This window comes from Sus scrofa, chromosome 8, assembly GCF_000003025.6.
Source record: "Sus scrofa isolate TJ Tabasco breed Duroc chromosome 8, Sscrofa11.1, whole genome shotgun sequence".
Classification (NCBI taxonomy): Eukaryota; Metazoa; Chordata; class Mammalia; order Artiodactyla; family Suidae; genus Sus; species Sus scrofa.
Window position 1 is genome coordinate 86,633,566 of NC_010450.4, and position 24,344 is coordinate 86,657,909.

A 24,344-nucleotide genomic window follows, 5' to 3' on the forward strand; every position below is an offset into this window, starting at 1 on the left:
TATCTTTGATGAATATAGACGTAAAAATTCTCAACAAAATTTTAACCAACCAAATCCAACAACATATAAAAAAGATCATACACCACAGCCAGGTGGGATTCATCCTAGGTTCACAAGGATGGTTCAACCTACGCAAATCAATTAATGTCATATGCCACCTTAACAAAAGAAAAGTCGGAAACCACATGGTCATCTCAATTGATGCAGAAAAAGCACTTGACAAAGTCCAACATTCATTCATGATTAAACTCTTACCAAAGTGGGTAGAGAGGGAAGATACCTTAACATAATCAAAGCCATTTATGACAAACCCACAGCAAATATAATACTCAATGGAGGAAAGCTGAAAGCCTTCCCACTAAAATCTGGAACAAGACAAGGTTTCCCACTGTTACTCAACATAGTATTGGAAGTTCTAGCCACAGCAATCAGGCAAACAAAAGAAATAAAAGGCATCCAAATAGGAAGAGAGGAGGTAAAACTGTCGCTGTATGCAGATGACATGATAGTATATATAGAAAATCCCATGGACTCAACGCAAAAACTACTTGAACTGATCAACAAATTCAGCAAAGTAGCAGGATATAAGATTAACATTCAGAAAGCAGTCGCATTTATGTATACTAACAATGAAATATTAGAAAAGGAATGCAAAAATATAATACCTTTTAAAATTGCACCCCCAAAGATCAAATACCTGGGAATACACCTGACCAAGGAGGTAAAGGACCTATATGCCGAGAACTATAAAACTTTAATCAAGGAAATTAAAGAAGATGTAAAGAAACGGAAAGATATTCCATGCTCCTGGTTTGGAAAAATTAATATTGTAAAAATGGCCATACTACCCAAAGCAATCTACAGATTCAGTGCAGTCCCTATCAAATTACCTATGACAGTTTTCACAGAACTAGAACAAACAATCTAAAACTTTGCATGGAACCGCAAAAGACCCAGAATTGCCAAAGCAATTCTGAGGAACAAAAGCTAGGCAGAAGGCATAACTCTCGCAGACTTCAGGCAATATTACAAAGCCGCAGTCATCAAGACAGTGTGGTACTGGTATGAAAAATAAACATGCATTTTCAAAGTAAACTTTAGAATTTTAGCCAGTGGCCCTTAGAAGAAATCAAAGGTAATGGCCTGTACATTCATGTAGAGTTTTGATCTATTAAAAAGGGTTGTTTGAGCTAACTGTATGGAAAAATGCTTTTTTTTTTTTTTTTTTTTTGTCTTTCCAGGGCCACACCCGTGGCATATGGAGGTCCAATCACAGCTGTAGCCACTGGCTTATGCCACAGCCACAGCAATGCGGGATCTGAGCCGTGTCCTTGATGTACACCACAGCTCATGGCAATGCCAGATCCTTATCCCATTGAGCAAGGCCAGGGATCAAACCCATCACCTCATGGTTCCTAGTCGGATTCGTTTCCACTGAGCCATGATGGGAACTCCTGGAAAAATGCTTTTTATAGTCTGATGTTTCTTTTTTAAAAATAGCTTTATTATAGAGTTCATACTGTGGCACAGTGGCTTAAGAATCCGACTGCAGTAGCTTGGGTTGCTTTGGAGGAGTGGGTTCCATCCCTCGACGGCACAGTGGGTTAAAAGGATCCAGCATTGCTGAAGCTGCCGTGTAGGTCCCAGCTGTGGCTCGGATTCGATCCCTGGCCCAGGAACTTCCATATACCTCAGGTGCAGCCATAAAATTAAAAAACAAAAAAATACGAAACAGCTTAATTGATATGTTATTTGTATACCTACAAGTTCACCTGTTTAATGAGTGCATTTCAGTGGGTTTTAACATATGTACGGAGTTACACAATCATTACCATATTGCAGTTTTGGAACATTTTTATTAACTGCCAAAGAAACTTTGTACCCATTAACCCTTTTCTTAACGTTCCTTTTAGGCAATCACTAATCTGTGTTCCAATTCTATGGATTTACCTACTTCTTTTAAATGGGATCATACAATATCTTTTTTTATGACTGACTTCTCTCACTCAGCATAATGTTTTTGAAATTCATCTTGTAACACATAAATGCTCCATTCTGTTTTATTGCTAATAATATTCTGTTGTGTGAATATTCCGCATTTTGTTTATCCATTCATCAGTTGATGGACATTTGGGTTGTTTTCACTTTTTGGCTATTATGAAAAACATTTCTTTAAACATTTATATTCTAAGTTTTTATTTGGACATTTATTTTCATTTCTTTTGGTAGGTATTTAGGAGTAAAATTGCTAGGCCATGAGATAATTCTGTTTTTAACATTTTGAAAACTGCCACACTTTTCCAAAGCTCATTTTAGATTCCTACCAGCAGTGTATGAGGATTCCAGTTTTTCCATATCCTCCCAAGACTTGTTATTATCTCTCTTTGATTACAGCTATTCTGGCAGGTGCAGCGTGCTAGCTCATAAATTCTGTGTTTCTTGGAGACCCCTATAGGTCTACAGATATGTTCTGGAGGATTAGAGAGTTCTCGCTAAGAATTTACTTTTAAAAGCAATATTTTTTTTTTCATGTTGATGGTACTAGAACTGTACTGTGGATCATCTGAATGCCCAACCAACTTATAACCAAGAATTGCCACACAATTTCTGTATTCCTATTTACTTATTTGAGTCCACTGCCACCAGGAAGTAAAACTTGAATTTTTTTTATTTTTTATTTATTTATTTTTTTTGTCTTTTTTGCTATTTCTTGGGCTGCTGCCACAGTATATGGAGATTCCCAGGCTAGGGGTCTAATTGGAGCTGTAGCTGCCAGCCTATGCTAGAGCTACAGCAACGCAGGATCCGAGCCGTGTCTGCAACCTACACCACAGCTCACGGCAGGCAACACCAGATCCTTAACCCACTGAGCAAGGGCAGGGATTGAACCCTCAACCTCATGGTTCCTAGTTGGATTTGTTAACCACTGCACCACGACGGGAACTCCTGAATTTTTAACATATTAATGGGAATGGAGGAGGGTATAATTATATAAAATATGTATTTCTGCTAAGAAAGCAGCCAAATAATATTTGGCTTCTACTTATCTCAATTAATGCTATGAGGAACCAGAAGTTTTACGGTACTTGAATGGAGAAATAGTTATGTAATTGAGTCATCAAAATATTATGGGGATGATAAATGCAAAAGAACTTTATTCATAGCAGTCAACCTGATTGCAGTAAGCCCTGTATTTGAATTTTTGGCTGTGATTTGATTAAAAGACTGTCACATTAAATTGTGCTAAAATTATTTTTCTTTGTTTTTTTAGGGTGCTTATATATAAATGCATTTTGTTTTTATAAAATTGTATGCTTCTTTACACTTAGGCAAACATTATAATAAAAAAGTAACTCGAGTGAATAGGAATCATGATCTTTTTTTTAAAGGGGGAGCACATATTATGAGTTTGGTGATCACTGTTATCTGTATCTTTAGGTTTGTGCCATTGGCTCTTTGCTTTTGGAGACAGGTCTTCAGCTATAGAATCCTGTGAGACTTGAAGTTTGTATTATGACTTGTTCAAAGCATAATTTAAATGATTTTGGTAATGATTTTTTTAAGAGCCATCCTAAGGGGGAATAAAAGGTATTAAAGAGAAATTATTTCTTTATAAGTTTACTTACGCATTTTTCACAACTTTGTTTTATTTTACTGATTACTGTCAATTTCACAGATAATAAATATGCGTTTCCACGGCTTTCGGCTATGTTTGGGTCTTCTGTTCATCTCAATTAATGCAGAATTTATGGATGATAGTGTTGAGATAGATGACTTTGATGAAAATTCAGAAGAGATTGATGGTAGTGAAGAGGAACTTTCCTCAGAGGTAAGGTTATTGAGAAATCAGCTATAAACTGTTCCTTTACATGATACATAAGCGTGACTGATTTCTTAAAATTCATTTCCATTTGAATAGTTTCTGAGTAAATAGAAAAAATAAGGCTTTTTTCCAGCTATTTGTTGCTGTGTTTTTTAGGGTGCCTATGTGCTACAGAAATGTGTGCATGATACTTAGCATAGTTTTATTACCAAATAAATTTGGGAAAATTTTTAGTATCAAACTATGACTTTGTCACTGGCTCAAGAGGACTCAATACTTTAGCTAGGAGAAAGGTTTTTAGTCTTATTTCTGAAACTGCCAGCCCTTTTCAGATAAAAGAAAAAGTAGTAAAATTTTCAGTTCTCCTAGAAGTAAATAAACTAGCAATTCTTTGTTTGGAAAGAAAATGCTCAATAGGAGGGTGAATTAGAAAGGGGTGTGAGGATAGGTAGGCATTGAAAAGCTCACAACGTTTCTGTCTCAGCATTCATTAAGCATGGGTCTGGAGGTGGTGACTGACAGGAGTTTGGAAAACTGGAGAGATTTTCGTCACTTAGACAAGCCATGAGAGCTTTCACATTGAGAAATATTCATATCTAATATTGAGACAATCAAAATTTTTTCCAGAAATATTTTGATGAGAAAACATTGGTTCTGTTGTTCTAGCTGCTGTTTAAAGGGCCGAGGAGAATAGTTGTTACAGACTCCTTTGCTTCACTTCCTTTTAGAGTTTTTTATTTATAAATGCAACTGTTGTTTAGCTATTTAAGGTGAATATCCTCTCTCCTGTTAAGTTTTAAGGTCCATAAGGAAATTTCTTTTAAACCTGGTTCTGTGATCCACAGAAAGTATTCTAGATGCTAATGGCTGACTTAGATACAGCTATTATGAGGGGTTTTGGAGGTTAATATTTAAGAGAAATTGGCAGGTACCTATGACTTTTAACTATATTTGGTGATAATTTGAATAGAAATGGGGAAAGAATAATTGTTGATGCTTCTAATTTTGTAGCATTGAGTAATCTAGGCATGGTAAAGAACAAGTAACATAAAAATGAAGCACAAAATAACCTGCAGGTTATTTAAAGCATCCTCTAACAGAAGGAAGCCTCTTGTGACACCATTGCCCATTTTGCTAGTCTATAAATATACAGAGAACAGTGAGGTTGTATTCAGTAAACCTCATAGGAGATTGGCAATTCTCATAGTAGAGTCTTGACCCTGTTAGTAATTATGTGGAATTTTGTTTAATTACTGATTTTCCTCCCTTAAACAGATAGGAAATATACTATCAGGGAAGTGTAAGAACAGTGAAAATGGGAAAAGTGCTTCTGCATCCTTTTCTCGTAAGGCTGAGAAATGTCATGATTCATCTTTTAAGAAAAATCACAGAGGCCACTTCAGAAAGTACCAAGATTTATCTATTACTATAGGCAGAATTTTATTTATTCATCATCAAGTCAAATCATCTTTAGGTAATTTGTCAATAAATCTTTTAAATTATCTTATTGGTTCATTTTGTGTAGTGTAGTGGTTAAGTGGATAACCTTAGAACCAGACAGCCTGGGCTCATATTTTTAAGTTGTGCAAGAGTCTAACTGTACAAGAGTATGCACAGTATTTGGCCTCTCTCCCACAGGATTAAAAGCCTTCCTACCACCATTCATATCATCATTATCATCCTAGCAGCTTACTTGGCACTGGAAACAGTGCCTTGTAGATAATTGCTTTGCAGTCCTTTCTCCATTGACTCTTTTTTCCCTCTGGGTTACTAATTTTTCAAAATGGTGTCATCATGCTCTATTCATGTAACAGTGAAATTTAAGAGTTAATAATTTTGTCTTTTTTTTTTTTTGAGGTCGGCACCCATGGCATATGGAAGTTCCTGGGCTAGGGGTTGAATTGGAGTTGCAGCTGCCAGCCTACACCACAGCCACAGCAGCATGAAATCCGAGCCAAGTCTGTGACCTATACCACAGCTTGTGGCAACACCAGATCCTTAACCCACTGAGCGAGGCCAGGGATCGAACCTACAACCTCATGGTTCCTAGTCAGATTTGTTTCCGCTGTGCCACGATGGGAACTCCCCAAAGAGTTAATTTTAAACTAACCTAAACTAACTTTATACTAAGTTTCTCATCTCATATGCTTTTGATTTTGCTGTTTTCATCTATGATTCTTACCCCCCCCCGCCTTTTTTTTTTTTTTTTTTTGCATTTTAGGGCCACAGCCATGACACATGGAAGTTCCCAGGCTAGGAGTCGAATTGGAGCTACAACTTCTGGCCTCCACCACAGCTCAACACTGGATCCTTAACCCACTGAGCAAGGCCAGGGATCAAACCTGCATCCTCGTGGATGCTAGTCAGATTCGTTTCCACTGAGCCACAGTGGGAACTCCTATCCACAAATACTGTCATAAGAATCCTTGCAAGGCCTTGTATCTTGAAGCCTCCCAGTCTGCCTGTATTAGGAGTCTGTGTATTCTTTGCACAAGGTGTTTTTTTTTTCCCTCATGTATCTCTTATATTCCTCTGGGTTTTTTTTTGTTTGTTTCTTTTTTTTTTTTAATTATTATTACCAGTAAAATACAAAGCTTTGAGGCCAGAGATCATGGCATCTTCTACTTATATTCCCCATATGTGCATTCCAAACTAGATTCTTAGTGAGATTATTTAAAATATTTGTCAGGATGAATAACTTTAGATTTTTAAAATCTTTTTTTTTTTTTTTCTAGATTAAATACAAGACACCTCAGCCTCTAGGCGAAGTATATTTTACAGAAACTTTTGATAGTGGAAGGTTGGCTGGGTGAGTATTCATTCAGGAGAATTTTTTCCTTTCTTGGATTAGCTTTTTTGAAACTATTGGTTGTTAGCCTATGAAAATTGCCTCTACCTCAGAAGTATAAAAAATGGTTAAACTGCTTTATTTGACATTGTAAGCCAGTACCTTAACACATTTTTATTGTTGATAGAAGTGTTTAATTTGAATCGTTATTTATTTATACAAAGAAAACATACAAATGAATTATGACTGTAAAGTGAAATCCTACTGCATTTCTTCATTCCTTAGAACAGATATTAAGAATTAACTTCAGATTACAAATTGAAGCTAATGTTCCATCCTAAATAATGGTAAAAAAAAAATAAAGTTATTTGTTTTTTGTTTTGTTTTGTTTTGCTTTTGGGGGCCGCACCTGTGGCATATAGAGGTTCCCAGGCTAGGGGCTAATCGGAGCTACAGATGCCAGCCTACACTGCAGCTACAGCAATGCCAGATCCAAGCCACGTCTGCAACCTACACCACAGCTCACAGCAACGCCAGATCCTTAACCCACTGAGTGAGGCCAGGGATCAGACCTGCAATCTCATGTCATGGTTCCTAGTTGGATTTGTTTCCACTGCGCCACAACGGGAACTCCCATTTGTTGATTATTATATAGCAAACACTGTCCTAAGTAGGTAGGTAAATACTGTCGTTATCTGCCTTTTATCAGTAAGGAAAGTGAGGCTCAGTGTATCTTACCTGTGATCATGCAGCTAGTAAATTACAGATTCCAAATTTAATTTGACTCTCGCCTTGCAAGATTATGTATAGACATCCTTCTTTAGCCTCTAAGTATTCCTTTATCTTAGAATGAAAAGTGAGTGCTGGGTAATCTTTTCTTGTATTTCAAACATGCATTGTATCTCTAAATTGTTAATTTTATTTTTAATGATACACATTTCTTTCAACTTTTAGGTGGGTCTTATCAAAAGCAAAAAAAGATGATACAGATGCAGAGATTTCTATATATGATGGTAAAATATTTATTTAAATATTCGATACAACCGGTGTGACCAAGAATTCCTAGCTTTTGAGATTGTGTTTCTATTAAATATATATGTAGGGCTTGAGGCCACATACTGATTCACAATAGAAAGCTCAATCTTTTGTTTCCTTTCCAGTTATTTCTGAAAGTCCCTGGGTAATCTATGCTTGAGCCAGCATTCAGGGTTTTTTTCTTTTTTTGCTTCTGAACAGTTGAATTTTCACTGCACTACAGGTAGTCTTTACCAATTCCTGAAGCAGGATTTCCCAGTCTACTGCCATTCTCTACCATTTCATCTCCAGTATGGGCCCCACTTAAATCACGTCATCATTTACTGCAAGATCCTCCTACAGAATGCAAAGCAGAGGGCATTTATGAGAGCTCTGAGAAATGTGGCTACTCCTGGAGCCCATGTCTCCAGGCCCACAACCATTATCATTGGCTCGCTGATAGAATTAGCCACAGAAAGAAAAGTCCTACATGCAAATGTCTTTTCTTCCTTATTAGAACTCTCCCGGAGTATGATGAAAGAATTTCTTCCTCCTCCTAGTCTAAAACCAGCCTTTTCAATTGTTATGGCCTAAAGCACGCTCAGCCTTGGTTAAGGTGATGGATAGTGGTAATTTCCTCTCTCTTAGAGGACCTTAGACCCATTAGGATGTGACCTTACACTCAGACTCCAACAGGCTTCGCAAGAGAATAGCAGTAAGACAAATAACAGTATGGGTAGGATGTCAACTGTCTACTTCCTTTTGGTAGTGTTTGTTTCAGTGTGAGATAAAGCTGATACCTGCACATCTTCCTTTGCAGTGTTCCCATCTCAGCAAATCTTCTGTGCCTATATGTGTTTGGTACTCCAAAGAACTCTACTATATGCACAAAATAAGCAGTTATGTATTCAGTCTAAATCCATTTAGAGAAAAATAATAATTTCCCTTGAAGAAGTAGCAGGTCTCCAAGGTAGAACAGTACCTAAAGTAATACCCATAGGTGTATACACCATCAAACAGAATACCTGACCTTAAAACATCGATGTTTAGCTTACTTTACAGTTTTTTAGGACAACATTGAATAGATACTTGCTGTATGTTTTTATCTTAGAAGGACCTGTTGATGGAATTTTCCTAAAATTAACACATGGTCTGTTTTGGAGTTCCCTTGTGGTACAGCAGGTTAGGGTTCCAGTGTTGTCACTGCAGTAGCTTGGGTCACTGCTGTGGTGTGGGTTTAATCCCTGGCCTGGAAACTTCAACATGCTACAGGTGTAGCCAGAAAAAAAAAATTTTTTTTTTTAAGATGTGGTCTATTTTATTGAATGAGTTTAAGTCTCTCCTGCTGGACAGAAATGACTCCTAATGTTTAAATGAGGTTTCCCCCCCAACTTATTATTAGAAATCAATCAAGCAAGTAAAAGACAAGCTTCTTAACACCCAAGTTTGGTCAGTAGTCTTATTAAACATGATTATCAATGAAAATAATATCTTAGCATATTCAATTTGGTGTGGTTGGTTGACTTTTTTCAACTTCTTGAAAGCAACTTTGAAAAATACAGAATCTCTTAAAGTTTCAGGTCCTGAAATGGCATTTTGTATATCAGCGTTGGCAATGTTGTTTATACAGTGGTTAGTTGAGACCAGTCTCAGTTTCTTTCCAGGATTATTTAGTGTTTGTAGTCATTAATCACAGCTTTTTTCCAGTGCCACTTGTGTAAAACTAATTCCTAGATTTTCAGGAGCAAGCAGATCTATGTGAAGCATTATGTGCTGGGGAACAGGGTTTGCATTTGGAGATTTATTTATTTATTTATTTATTTATTTATTTAGTCTTTTTTGACATTTCTTGGGCTGCTCCCTCAGCATATGGAGGTTCCCAGGCTAGGGGTCGAATCGGAGCTATAGCTGCCAGCCTATGCCAGAGCCACAGCAATGCGGGATCCGAGCTGCGTCTGCAACCTACACCACAGCTCATGGCAACACCAGATCCTTAACCCACTGAGCGAGGCCAGGGATCGAACCTGCAATCTCATGGTTCCTAGTCGGAACCACTGAGCCATGATGGGAACTCCTTGGAGATTTATTTAAAGTTTTCAAAGATATTAATAAAAGTGTGGGTATTTGATAAATCATCAATTCTTTAAGTGACCAACTTTCAGGATATCTTACAAAATTGTGTGAATTATATTTGAATTTTGACTTACATCAGAACTTATATTATCTTTTATAGAATTTGAGTAAATCACTGGTTAATGGAAAGTTGTTGATTTGAAGGTGGGAAAAACCTCTTAACGTTGAGGAATAATCACCTTGTCACAAATTTTCTAAAATTAAAAGTAATAACTTTAGATAGTACATTTTCATAGCTGGTAAGTGTACTTTAGATAGTACATTTTCATAGCTGGTAACTATGTTGCAAAAAAAGACAACATAGTTTTAAAAATCCTTTACTATCCTGAAAATTCTAAAGATAAAGTTGTTACTTCTTAAAAGAAGACCCTTTTGGTTTGGTCAAACCACAGGTTTATGGTGATAGAGTTGATCATCTGTGTGAGAGAGGAAACACCAAGTGAATTCAGTATAAGAAAATATGAAGTAGCCTAACTAGGGGACAAAAAGGAAAAGAAACCTGAAAACTCAAAAAAAAAATGAATTTTTAAAAACCCAGTGAAGCGTGCACAGTGAGACCAAAAAGCACCCCTCTTCAATTCATGAGATTGCTCAGGTTCTTGACAGTCTTTTAGGGAGAAAAAACATAGAAAGTGCATTAGTAATTCAAAAGTGCTCATTAATATTTCAAGTTAGCACAATACTGGAAAATAGCCCATCTTCGCTGGATTCAATTTTCAATGCCTCTAATTTTCAAAAGTATAACATTTTATACAAATTGATATACATTATTTTTTGTTTTAAAAAGAGTAAAGGAATAAAATCCAACCTGTAACTTTTGGGCTGCACCTAACTTTGCATTGTAGGCAGCCCACAATCTAATTTCAAGAGCATCCTGATCTTAAACTTGGGAAATTCCAGCCCGGAGAACCTAACTCATCTTTCTTGCTACAGCCCAGTGCTTATCCAGTGTGTGTGACTTACTTGGCCAAAAGTTTTGAGAGCTGCTTGGCTTTAGCTTGGGAAGGGTAACTGCAGTATGTGTTCTTTGGGCATACAAATTTCAAACTAAAATTTAAATCCCTATAGTAACTTCTGTGGAGTAAGAAAAGCAGCTGATGAATTCTGTGAATTTCAAAATAAATAGACTGAAGCAAACTCCTTATTTTTGTGTTAAGGATATATTTTGTCTCCTATGTAATTTAAAAATACCTCATCTTAAAAATGCAATGCTGGTGAACCCTGTGAGACAGACGACATTTTGTGATTTCATTGATTAGAAAGTCTTTTAGGAGTTCCCGTCGTGGTGCAGTGATTAACAAATCCGACTAGGAACCATGAGGTTTCGGGTTCGATCCCTGACCTTGCTCAGTGGGTTAAGGATCCGGCGTTGCCGTGAGCTGTGGTGTAGGTTGCAGACGCAGCTTGGATCTGGCGTTGCTGTGGCTCTGGCGTAGGCTGGCAGCTACAGCTCTAATTGGACTCCCAGCCTGGGAACCTCCATATGCCATGGGAGCGGCCCTAGAAAAGGCAAAAAGACAAAAAAAAGGAAAAAAAAGTCTTTCAGAGAAATCCAAACTAAGCCAGCTTTAGAAGTGCTTTAATTAAATACTGTAGTGTCTGTTACTTAGTAGTTTTCATAGTTTTAGCTAAGAAAATGAGACCATTCTCTGATAAGAGGGGTAAAAAAGAGCAGACATACATACAAGCTCAGATATTATTTCCTGATTTAAAATGTAATCTTATTTTTCCAAAATCACCCTTCATGCAGAAATTTTATTGGCCACCACTGCTGATGAATAATTCTTAAGTAATTGTTTTTGGTTTTAGTTTAACTTGCTTTGTTTTGTATTTTAGGAAGATGGGAAATAGAAGAGTTGAAAGAAAACCGAGTACCTGGTGACCGAGGACTGGTATTGAAATCTAGAGCAAAGCATCATGCAATATCTGCCATATTAGCAAAACCCTTCGTCTTTGCTGATAGACCTCTGATAGTTCAGTAAGTTTTATTAATGCTTTAATACTTTTTCTGACATTTGTATTAGTTTTGTATGATTTGACTTCTGAATATAGGTATAATGGGTATAAAATGGGAAAAATCCAGGTTTTCCTTTTCTGTTTCATTTACAATGTGTGTATATAAACAAACACCCTGAGGTTTCTAGTGAAAAGCAGGTTAGCTGAAAAAATATATAGTATATGCTGTTACTATGTAGCATTCCACCACCGTAAACTATATGACGCATGCCAAAATCACCATTTTTAATTCTTCACTTAAGATTATTTGCTTTTAAGATATATTAACTTCAGTATATTCAAAATGGAACAGTAAATATTGCTGTTAAACCAGTTATAAGATTCAAAGGTAGCAAATTTATTTTAAAGAGGAAAGGCCCTTTTAAAGGGCACATGTTCTCACAGTCCTTCCCTACCCTGCAGGGTGACATAAACTAGTTTTATTGTGATGTTGTTTGCATGTATAACTGTTGTAACATCAGGTATGAATTCATCAAGCTTATTTCACCTATTCTAGTATACAACAAGAATAGATCTATAAATTCAAGTATAAAACCAGTAAACTAGTAAAAACAAGATGTAGAAATGTAGAAATGTTACTTTCTGCCTTACATCAGAAGATTGGGCTGTCCAATGTTAATTACAGCATAAGGAACTACCAATAACTATAAACTTAACACTCCAGAACCGACTTTTTTGTGAACATGTTAATTATATTCCTATGTCCTGTAACTAAAATGCCATTTTGTATTTTAGGAATTTAAAACAATATGGCATTTGGTGTAATTGGCTTAATTTTTCAGTTGTGGTGCTTTGGCTTAGTTCCACTGTTATTGCAATAAATTAAAAATATTAAATATCAAAGATATACAGCCATTTAAATAAGTTAAAAATATTATAATTATTTTGGGATTAAATTTGAGCTTGATGTTATTTGTCATTTTTTAGACTTTGGTATCTCTTTTTCCTTGGAAATTTGAAAATAATCTTATTATTCTGTTGAACTTAGGTGGATATAATATTTTCTATTTTAATTTTTTGTGGCTTAAGTGAAAAGATAAAGGAAAATATATAAAGTTTAACTTCTCCAGCATAAAATGAATCAAATTTGGTATTTTTAGAAAATGTAAATCACTGCTAGGCAAGTAAGTGAAAGATAGCTTAAAAGTTTAGAAGCAAAGATTATATAATAAGTCTAAAAAATTATTAAAACAGTTGTGAAGTTATTATCCTGGAAAAAAAAATCAAGAATTGTTTAGCAGTCTTTGATATGCTTGAAAAAAAATATATGTATATATTTTTTTGTCTTTTTAGGACCACACCTGCGGCATATGGAGGTTCCCAGGCTAGGGGTTGAAATGGAGCTGAAGACGCTGGCCTATATCACAGCCACAGCAACGCCAGATCTGAGCTGCATCTGTGGCCTACACCACAGCTCACAGCAACACTAGATCCTTAACCACTGAGCAAGGCCAGGGATCAAACCTGCGTCCTCATGGATGCTACTAGTCAGATTCCTTTCCCTGAGCCATGATGGGAACTACACTTGAAAACAGTTTAAAGGAGGATAGTGCATATTTGTTTTTCTTAATATTGATAAAATGAAATGGGATAAATGAAGAAATTTTATATTGACTACTGTAAATACTATGCATTTATGATATACCTTTTCTCTAAAGCTGCTTTTCCCAAATTGTGTACATATTAATATGCATTATCTGGTCATAAAAGTTTCAGAAACTGAGACTATCTGAACCTTGGAGATCAGGAATCATATTTGCCTGCTAAAGACTTTGAGAGTTATTATGTATAAAATCCTGTTTAGGTTTTGTTTGTTTTTTTTTTTTTTTTTTGCCTTTTAGGGCCACACCCGTGGTATATGGAAGTTCTCAGGCTAGGGATCAAATCAGAGCCGCAGCTGTCAGCCTACACCACAGCCACAGCAACACAGGATCCCAGCTGCATCTGAGACCTATGCCGCAGCTCACGGCAATGCCAGATCCTTCACCCACTGGGCGAGGCCAGGGATTGAACCCACATCCTGATGGATCCTAGTCAGGATTGTTAAGTGCTGAGCCACGAAGGGAACTCTTTATAAAAACCTGTTTTTAACTTGAATATTGTGTTTCCTAAACATATGTGACCACAGAAGTATTTTCCCCCCTAATAATAATTACTATTTCATGGGACGTTTAGGAAATGATACACTAAAGAAAGTAGGGTTAACGCATACTCTGCATTCGTCCTCACTTTTCCTGTGATTTAAGGTTAGCAGCAGTCAAGCTCTATGGCATGCATTTCACTGATTCTCAAATCCATTGTGAACTGTTTATAATAGGCACAAATTATTAACTTGAAAACTCTGGAAGTTTGCAGTATATGAAATAGACATAGTGATTGAGTCGAGGTATAATAGGACAGCAGACCTGTGTTTATATATAGAGACCATTTACACAATTGATATTTTTAGTTCTGACCTTTTCACAGAACCCTTTGTCCTTAGATCTCTATAATAAAGCTGTATCACTTTTTATTTTACTTAGAATAGCAAATATTGGGGTTCCCGTCATGGCGCAGTGGTTAACGAACCCGACTAGGAACCATGAGGTTGCGGGTTCGATCCCTGCCCTTGCTCAGTGGGTTAAGGATCCGGCGTTGCCGTGAGCTGTGGTGTAGGTTGCAGATGCAGCTCGGATCCAGCGTTGCTATGGCTCTGGCGTAGGCTGGTGGCTACAGCTCCGATTCGACCCCTAGCCTGGGGGAACCTCCATATGCTGTGAGAGTGGCCCAAGAAAATGGCAAAAAGACAAAAAAAAAAAAAAAAAAAAAAGAATAGCAAATATTTACCTTTAGTTCACTTTGTGCATTATTTCTTTTACTTTACGCTCTTGAAAGACATGTTTCATGGATAATACGTTTTTCAGCTACTGCTTAAAAGTATTGATAAGGCTTTAAGGAAAACAAACTCATTTATTTAAAAAACGAGAAAGAACAAAAGAAAACTTTTCTCTGGTCATAACAGAAGCTAACATTTTGGAGCATTTTTTGGCCATCACTATGTGTGACAACTTCTAATGATCATAACCTCTTTGAGGTGTAGGTTTGGGCAATGTCCCCACATTATAGACAAGCACACAGAGACTGGAGCTTCAATAGCATGCCTTTAGCTTAGGTGTCGCCAGAGTCAGTGGAAGAATCAAGAGTAAATCCTAGGTCTTTCTGACTCCAAAGTACTTGCTCATAACCACTATTGTAGATATTTTGAGAAATAAAGCTGAGTAGAAAGTAGGAAGGGGAAATCACCATATAATCTCCAGCAACTCAAAGATCACTTAAAATTTTACTGTATCTTCTCTATTCTTTTCTATATAAAATGCATATATTAATTGGGTTCAAACGGTCAAAGTTTTGCATGTTTTTTTTTTTTACATAAGTTTCTTCAGAAACATTTTAAACTGTAGAACTTTATTAAAATTACCACTATTTACTGTTTGCTTCTCTGGTTTTCATCTCTCTGTTTTAATTCATTAAACCAAGTAATAACCTTTTGGGTTTTCACTGTTTTTCACTTTTATAGCCATTTCCTCATTGATTTTTGTCACATATGATTCATCAGTTTACTGAAAATCCCTTCTAAATATTGTTCAGTAATTCTGTCTCATTTGCTATGCAAGGCAACAACAACAAAACTTTTGCTAAAGACTACATGGTGTTATAAATCCATGGAAAGGCGGCCATGTCATGTTCACTCATTTAGCTGTTACACTGTATTTCCCCTGTCACCTGGCTGTTATGGTCTGAAATATTCCAGGTTATTGCCTTAGATTATGAAATCTCTTTGCTGGTAGTATTTAATTACATGCACAATTTATTTAACATGGTTTAGGCATAGCTGAACTAAAAACAAACTAGTAGTGAACTATGTATCTAAGATTGTTAGCAATTTCTTAGAAATATATGCTGTGGCTCTCATCCCTATAGTCTTTCTTTTTGAGGTTGTAAAGAGTATGTATGGTGCATACCTTATTTTAATTTGAAGTTTCCTATTACAGTTTTGGTCAAAGTATCTTTTTGTCTTTTTACCGCACCTGTGGCATATGAAGGTTCTCAGGCTAGGGGTCAAATCAGAGGTGCAGCTGCCCTCCTACACCACAGCCACAGGGCAGTGCCGGATCCTTAACCCACTGAGCAAGGCCAGGGATCGAACCTGTTTCCTCATGGATGCCAGTCAGATTCATTTCCGCTGATACTTTAGGAACTCCAAAGTATCTTATTCTTAATTCAACTGTTTTGATGAAAAAAAATGGAAATTTCAACAAATTTATGGGCTTTTCAATAGTTAATTGTAATCATTCTATTTTTTAATATTCTAAGGAAGTGCATAGAAAAGACATTTCTGCTTATTCCTTATAGGTTGTGGATATGCTTTCTGGTAATGTAAAATGTTCACGTTTAAATCATTGAGAGTAATACATTCGATTTTGAAGAGCAATCAGTACTTTTTATTTATCAGCAGTATGATTCTTTTTCCCTTCATTTAGATATGAAGTAAATTTTCAAGATGGTATTGATTGTGGAGGTGCATACATTAAACTCCTAGCAGACACTGATGGTTTGAATCTGGTATGATATTTTAATGTTTAAGAAAACCTTATTAAAGTTAATAAGTATTTTTAAGGAGTAATTGACACACCTGAAATTTTCATTTTCAACTGGAATCAAAATTTTTATTCAACATGAGTTTATGTAGCTTTTGAAGTGTGCCTTCAAGTTTCACACACAGCTGTGTTACTTGATGCCATGTTTTCTAATCTTTAGCAACATAAAAATGTTTGCCATGTCTTAAAAGTAAAAAATAACATGGTACTTACAAATGTCACTGAAAGATGAGCTTATAGTTATTTTCCTTACAAACTAATAATCATAAGCTTGTTCACAGAAGTAAGATAATAGAGCAAAGAATGGACAACCAAATAAAACAGGCCAGTTCAGAGGTTGGCAGCCTGCAAAAATTAACTAAGTTAAAAATGGTTTCATAGTGAAGCAGGTTATATTGGGACCACTTGAAGTCTGGAGACACTTCTTGTAGCATCCTCCTTCAGGGGGCTGTGTCAGGGTTTCTGTGTATAATAGAAATAAGGTAAATGAGACATTGATGAGCTGTTTGTCAGAACACCTGGCTGTGAAACAGATGAAAGGATTCATATACTATTACTAGAATCTGATAAAGGAGAATCCATTTGTAGTGTGTGGAATCTTATTTTCCGTTTTGTGAGGTGATGATCACCTTAAGGTACGGTGACAACAGTAAAGTCAAATGCCAAGTATTTTTCTAAGCACTCAGAAAAACCTTACAAGATACATAGTAATATTATCTCCATCAGAGGTGATGAAACAGAATTATAGGGAGGTTGAGAAATGTGCTCAGGATCACACACAGCTAGTTTAAAGGCAGTGGTAGTATTTGAACCCCAGTATCTGACTTCAGATCCCATGCTCTTAACCAGTAGGCCATGCCAACTGAAGAAAAATTACTAGTAGTAAAACAGGGAGCATATCTCTGTCTGTTTTTGAGTCTGAATCTCTTTTTTACTCTGTGATAAGCATAATTTTCTAGTGTCTTACTGAATAATGGTAATGGCTAAAGAAACATTGTAGTCTTAAGGTCACAGTATGCTTTTCTCTATGCGTAAGTTTCTTAATATTAATGATACAAAAGTACATAAAGTAATTAAAGAATATCTTGATGTTGCTAGGGTGGTTCCAGCTTCTTTCCTACATCCTCAGGATGGAAGAAGTTTGTCCATCAAAAAAAACACACCTTTTTTCTATAGCCTGTATTGTAATTGTGTCAACTAATTCTTTGGTGAATTAGCCTTTAGTACATTTTGTAAATGCTACCTAATGGGATAGAATAGAGAAATTTATTAAATAATTCTTGACTAATTCCAGCACTCATCTTTCTTTCTAGGAAAACTTTTATGATAAGACATCCTATACCATTATGTTTGGACCAGATAAATGTGGAGAAGATTATAAGCTTCATTTTATCTTCAGACATAAACATCCCAAAACTGGAGTTTTTGAAGAGAAACATGCCAAACCTCCAGATGTAGACCTTAAAAAGTTCTTTACAGACAGGAAGACTCATCTTTATACCCTTGGTATATCCTTTTAATTTATTCATTAATTTGAAAATATTTGCTGCCTACTGATGTTTTCATGATAAGTGCTTTGGGAAAAACAAACACAGATCCTATTGTTAAGGAACTCATCTTTTTAGGAAAACAAGACACTACCTTATAGTGGTAGGTAGAAGAGGAAGTGCCATATGAGGGTGAGGTACAGCTAAGAGCTCAAAAGCAATATTACTTCCAGTTTGGAGACTGGGAGAAAACCTATTGAAGGAGATTATATTTGACCTAGTCTTGAAGTGTAGATAGAATATGGAAGATAATTAAGGGGAAAGGGATATTTTAGGCACCTTGACATGAGTGGTGCTGAAAGAATAGCAAACTGATGAATAATATGAAAGAGGAAGAAGCCCTATATGTTAGACTTTATTCTGTAGGCAGTTGTGGTCATTGTTGTATCCTGCCGCATGCTGATTGTGTCACATGTGTAAGCTTGGAAAGCATTGAGCAACCATCTTTTAACATACTTAGTTTTACTTACTTAACTAGGAGTTTGCTAGACTTTGGGGGTGTGGAGCGGGGGCACACCCTATGGGATTATTTCTCCTCTTCCCAAGTACATATGGTTATAGAGCTTCGGTCTGCCCATGATTACTTAAAATCACAGCATATCAGAACCTAACAGGACAGCTCCATCCAAGAATAAGGTATTTCAGTTTTCTTTCTAAAGACTGCATTTCAGAAACATTCATTTTGTCTGACAAAGGTAGGGACCAGTTTTATTTTTACTGTCAACGTTGATAGACCGTTTTCTAAAGTTGGAAAATAGTGCTGGATGTTTTAGGAAACATAAACTGTAGAAACATAAAAATAATGATAAAGTATAATTAGAACAGAAAAAGTGATTTAATTAGACTATATAAATCTGATCAAAAGCAGTGTGGTGTAGTGTATATCAAAGGCTATGAGAGGTTTATGTCCTTTGACACCACAATTCCACTTTTCAGGAATTTATCCAAAGAAAATAATCCAGAAGAAATAAAATGAACTGTATGTAAAAATATACTGTAAATTGGAAGCAACCCAAATTTTACATTAGGGGTTTTCTATACAATACAAGATGATAACTATGAAAATGTTTACAACAAGGAAGAAAAGCTTTTTATAATGTTAAAATAGGGAAAGAAAACAAGACTCAAATTGGAGGCACATCGTGATGTCCACTAGACAGATTATGCATATAAATAGAAAAAGACAAGAAAAAACTTAATTGTTATTAATCACCTGATAGGTACTGTGCTCTATGCTTTGTTTAGAACCATCACGTGAGGTGAGTGGTTTCTGTCTTAATTAGGTTAAGTAACTTGCTCTAGGAATCAAAAGTAATTCTATTCCAGTCTGACTCTTAAGCATTTGCTTTTCTTATTACTATACAAAAAAACTTTGTTGTACTAGGATTATTGAGTGACTTTTTTCCTTAAAAAAAAAAAAACTTTCTGTAATACTATTATATTTTTAAAACTACTATACTTCTGTTTTGTTCTAAGAACTTTACAGGGTACTTTTATTTTATTTTATTTTATTTTTTATTTATTTATTTTTTTTTGTCTTTTTTGTTGTTGTTGCTATTTCTTGGGCCGCTCCCGCGGCATATGGAGGTTCCCAGGCTAGAGGTTGAATCGGAGCTGTAGCCACCGGCCTACGCCAGAGCCACAGCAACGCGGGATCCGAGCCGCGTCTGCAACCTACACCACAGCTCACGGCAACGCCAGATCATTAACCCACTGAGCAAGGGCAGGGACCGAACCAGCAACCTCATGGTTCCTAGTCGGATTCGTTAACCACTGCGCCACGACGGGAACTCCTACAGGGTACTTTTAAAAGACCTATTAATCCAATGCCTTTTGTTGTAGATTCATTTCAAATATTTAAAGTTTTCTAAATGGAATTTTTTTTGGCTAAAAGATTCTGGGCAAATATGTCTTTTCACATATGTATATTTGTCATGTATTTTTTGTTTTACTGTAATTTTTAAAAATTTCAGTTGCAAAATTTTATTCAGAAATATTCTTTTCAGGACTCTTCTTGAGAAAAGTCTTTTTTTGAATTAGGAAGTATCTAGTGCTTTTTTTGTATTTAAGATCTTACTCTTAGTTCTGCTTCAATCTTGACTTTTTTCCTCTGTGTGGTAATATTGGAGTTTTCTAATCTCAGCTGTAGTAGAGGAGAAAATAGTGGAGGAAAAAGAGAAGGGAGGAAATACAGAGTGTTTGCGTTATTTAAATTTGTATATAAGTTGCAGTACTTGATTCTTCTTTTTTTCTTTTTGCTTTTTTACGGCTGCACCCATGGCATATGGAAGTTCCCAGGCTATGGGTTAAATCAGAACTATAGTTGCCGGCGTACACCAGAGCCACAGCAACCCAGGATCTGAGCTGCATCTGCAACCTACACCACAGCTCACAGCAATGCTGGATCCCTGACCCACTGAGAAAGGCCAGGGATCAAACCCACATCCTCAGGGATACTAGTTGGATTCATTTCTGCTGTGCCACAGCAGGAACTCTCTGCAGTACTTGATTTTGATACAAATAATTTGGCATTGTTGTGACTGAAATCTCTGGAGATTGTTATTACTTCAGAACTGTTTTTTCAGGAAGTGGTGGCCTACTCACCTAGTTAAGTCAGGATGCTCCTGACATTTACTGTCAATTCCAACTTCCTTAACTTACTGAAAGTGAATGTGAGGTGGCTGTTGTCATTTCCTATTCTTCCAAAGGCATAAATTATACTCAGGGACTCCCTACCCAGTGTTTACAGAAGGAGGAGAGAGCTTTTATTTTGCCATGGAAGTCATAAGGGAATCCTTTATGAAACTTTTGGCTTAGGGACTTTTAGAGAGCTAGAATTTATCTTGAAACAAACATATGAAAGTGTGAGGTCGAACATTTTAAGTCATCCTTAAGAGATTTTATATTACAGTGCATAAACCATTGAATTTGAAATGCCAATGAGCTTTATAGATTTCTAGGAAGTGAAAAGGATGTATCAGTGTTAAATTCCTGATATTGGTGCCTAGGTTGGGGTTATGTAGGGTTATGTCCCTGTTTATAGCAAATATATATTAAAACATTCAGGGAAGTTACAGATGAGGTCAGTAATTTACTTTGAAGTAATTCAAGAAAAAATAAAGTTCTTCATAGTATACTTGCAGCTTTTAAAAATGTGAGGTCATTTCAAACAATTACTTTAAAATATTGAAGAAGGGAGTTCCCATCGTGGCTCAGCAGGTTGCAAACCTGATTAGTATCCATAAGGATGCAGGTTCAATCCCAGACCTCTCTCAGTAGGTTAAGGATCCCGTGTTGCTATGGCTGTGGTGTAGGCTGGCAGCTACAGCTCTGATATGACGCCAAACCTGGGTAGCGTGGTCCTAAAAAAGCCCCATATATATATATATATATATATATATATATATATATATATATTTAAGAAGATAGGGTGGTACTCTGTTATAAAAGAGTAAAGATGTCTAATCTGTGAGTCCTAAACCGAGTTAGCTGTTGAGTATTTTTTATTTGAGAAGTAATGGAACATTTTATTAAATTATTACTTAGAGTTTCACCTTTGATTTTAGAAAGCATTATATCTAGTAATTTCAGCATATTTTGATTTAATACATTGGTAATTCCTCTACTCTGGTTAGGGGAAAATTTTAATTGAAGTTGAGTGTAGTTTTATTATTTAGAAGATTATCTTTAACATGTCTATCAATATGGTAAGTGTAACATGTTTAAATTGGTCTTTAGTGATGAATCCAGATGACACATTTGAAGTATTGATCGATCAAATAGTTGTAAACAAAGGAAGCCTACTAGAGGATGTGGTTCCACCTATCAATCCCCCCAAAGAAATTGAAGATCCCAATGATGAAAAACCTGATGATTGGGATGAAAGAGTGAAAATCCCTGATCTTTCTGCCGTCAAACCGGAAGATTGGTAAGCAAAGAATTCAGCAGCAAAGCATCATTTGGCATAAAGTACTGAAATGTAGCATATAAGTGAAGTTTACAACCAATGAAACTTACTCTTTTAAACATGAGAACTATTTATTTTGACTATTTTGGGTGAAATATTTCTCTAAAATGGATTTTGTTCTTTCCTGCCTTTTAATTATCTTAATTTTCATTTTAATTTATATTTTAATTTTGTCTTTTTCAGTAGAGTTTTTTTTTTTTTTTCTTTTTTAGTGCCACACCCAAGGCATATGGAGGTTCCCAGGCTAGGGGTCTAATTGGAGCTACAGCTGCCAGCCTACACCACAGCCACAGCAATGCCAGATCCTTAATCCACTGAGCGAGGCCAGGGATCAGACCTGCAACCTCATGGTTCCTAGTTGGATTCGTTCCCACTGCGCCACGACAGGAACTCCCAATATAGTATTTTTATTTTGTATACTTTCAGTGCTGTGGGGGAAAAATTCCATGAGTCTAAAATACCAACACTTTAATTCCCAGTTTGATCTTTACCAAAGAATGCATATGGCATATGTGTGCATCCTTTACATTGTTGCAGTCTTTTCAGTTAATAACTAGCTGGCTTAAAATAACCATATCCTCAGCATCTTATAAACCTATATGGGATTCACTCATATGAGTTTGCTTACACATAAATTTTTCACTGGCTGTGTACTTGTGTGGTTTCCATTCTGCCAGGATTGTGAGTATTTTCCTTAAAAAAATGTATTCAGTTCCAGACGTCCCATAGCTTGCATTTGGATGGTGAGAGATATCTCCATATTACTCCATTTTCTGAGGTTTTCTTCATCCTTCAAATGTGCTTTGTAATTTCTCCATGAAAATCTTGTTACCTTTATTCCTAAGAACGTTTTTTTTTTCTGCCTATTGGTAACTCTTATGATTTTGCTAAGTAGATTGTCTCTCTTTATGTATTTATATATGTAACCCTATTGATTATCTATTGCTGTGTAACAAATTACCAAAAAACATAGCAGCTGAAGACAGCGTGAACTCACCTAGTTTCTGAGAGGCAGGAATCTGGAGTGGCTTTCTCACTGGTTCTGGATGAGGCTCCTGAGGGTATTCAAGCTGCCTGTAAGAGCCGTGTACATCTGAAGGTTTGACCTGGGCGGCTGGAGGATCTGCTTCCCACTGGCTTTTGTTGCTGTTGTCAGGAAGTTTCCATTCGCTGTCACCTGGGCCTCTCCTCAGGTCTCTCAGGGCCTGGCAGATGGCTGCCCCAGAGGGAGGGGTCCAAGAGGGAGAGAGAGTGTGCCTTTATAACCTAATCTCAGAAGTGATATGCCATCTATTTGTCACACAGATCAACCCTGGTGCCATTGGGAGGGGACTACATAAAGAGATAAGTACTATGAGTAAAAAAAATCTTATGTTCTTAGTTTATGAAGAAGTTCTCCCCCTCCCCATTGGATGTTGGATTTTGTAAAATTGCTTTTTGTGCATCTGTTTAGATGATCATATGGCATTTCTCCTTTATTATCCTAGTATGGTGAATTGGTTTTTCTAATGTTCGACTAACCTTGCAATCCATTTGGTCATCAAGTATTGTCCTTGTATTTGCTGGTTTCTGCCTGCGTATTTTTTCTGTCAGGTTTCTTTCTTTTTTTTTTTTTACTTTTTACGGCTGCACTTGTGGGATATGGAAGTTCCTGGGCTAGGGGTCAGATAGAGCTGCAGCTACCGGCCTACTTCACAACCACAGCAGTGTTAGATCTGAGCTGCATCTGCTACCTACACCACAGCTCTCGGCAACGACGGATCCTTAAGCCACTCAGCAAGGCCAGGGATCGGACTTGGATCCTCACAGAGATAGTGTTGGGTCCTTAACCTGGTGAGCAACAGTGAGAACTCCAGATTTATTTATTTATAATTTAAAAAAATTTTTTGGCCATGCCCATGGCATGTAGAAGTTCCCAGTCCAGGGATCAAACTCATGCCATAGCAGTGACCCAAGTCACTGCAGTGACAATGCCAGATCCTTAACCCACTGTACCACAAGAGAACTCTTCTTTCAGATTTATTGAAGTATAATTTTTATATAGTTAAGTCCATTTTTTTTAGATATACAGTTCTATGAGTTTTGATGAATATATACAATGATGTAACCACTACCACAATCATGACGTAGAATATTTTCCTCATCCCCCACAAGCCTCTCATATCCTTCTACAGTCAGTTTCCTCCTTCCACCCTTAACCTCTGAAAACCACTAAGGTGATTTCTGTCCCTTACAGCTTTGTCTTTTCCAGGCTATCATATAAAATGGAATCAAATGGTATATAGCTTTTGTTTCTCTTCGATGCTTTCTGAGATTCATCCCTATTTTTTACTTACATCAGTGATTAGTTTTATTGCGGAGTATATCCCATTGTAGGGATGTGTTATAATTTATCCATTTACATGTTGATGGAAGTTTC

The 24,344-nt window shown here is 36.4% G+C and overlaps 1 protein-coding gene across 3 annotated transcripts in view; it reads left to right on the forward strand.

Annotated features, from left to right (window-relative positions):
- CLGN (calmegin) overlaps positions 1 to 24,344 on the forward strand; it is a 53,875-nt gene that overhangs the window by 12,446 nt on the left and 17,085 nt on the right. For all 3 annotated transcript variants that reach the window (XM_005666858.3, XM_005666859.3, NM_001243207.1), the window contains 7 exon segments: positions 3,677 to 3,829; positions 6,559 to 6,632; positions 7,566 to 7,624; positions 11,595 to 11,736; positions 16,295 to 16,376; positions 17,725 to 17,917; positions 21,697 to 21,886. In XM_005666858.3, coding sequence (XP_005666915.1) covers positions 3,686 to 3,829; positions 6,559 to 6,632; positions 7,566 to 7,624; positions 11,595 to 11,736; positions 16,295 to 16,376; positions 17,725 to 17,917; positions 21,697 to 21,886 — 884 coding nt within the window. In that variant the 5' untranslated portion in view covers positions 3,677 to 3,685.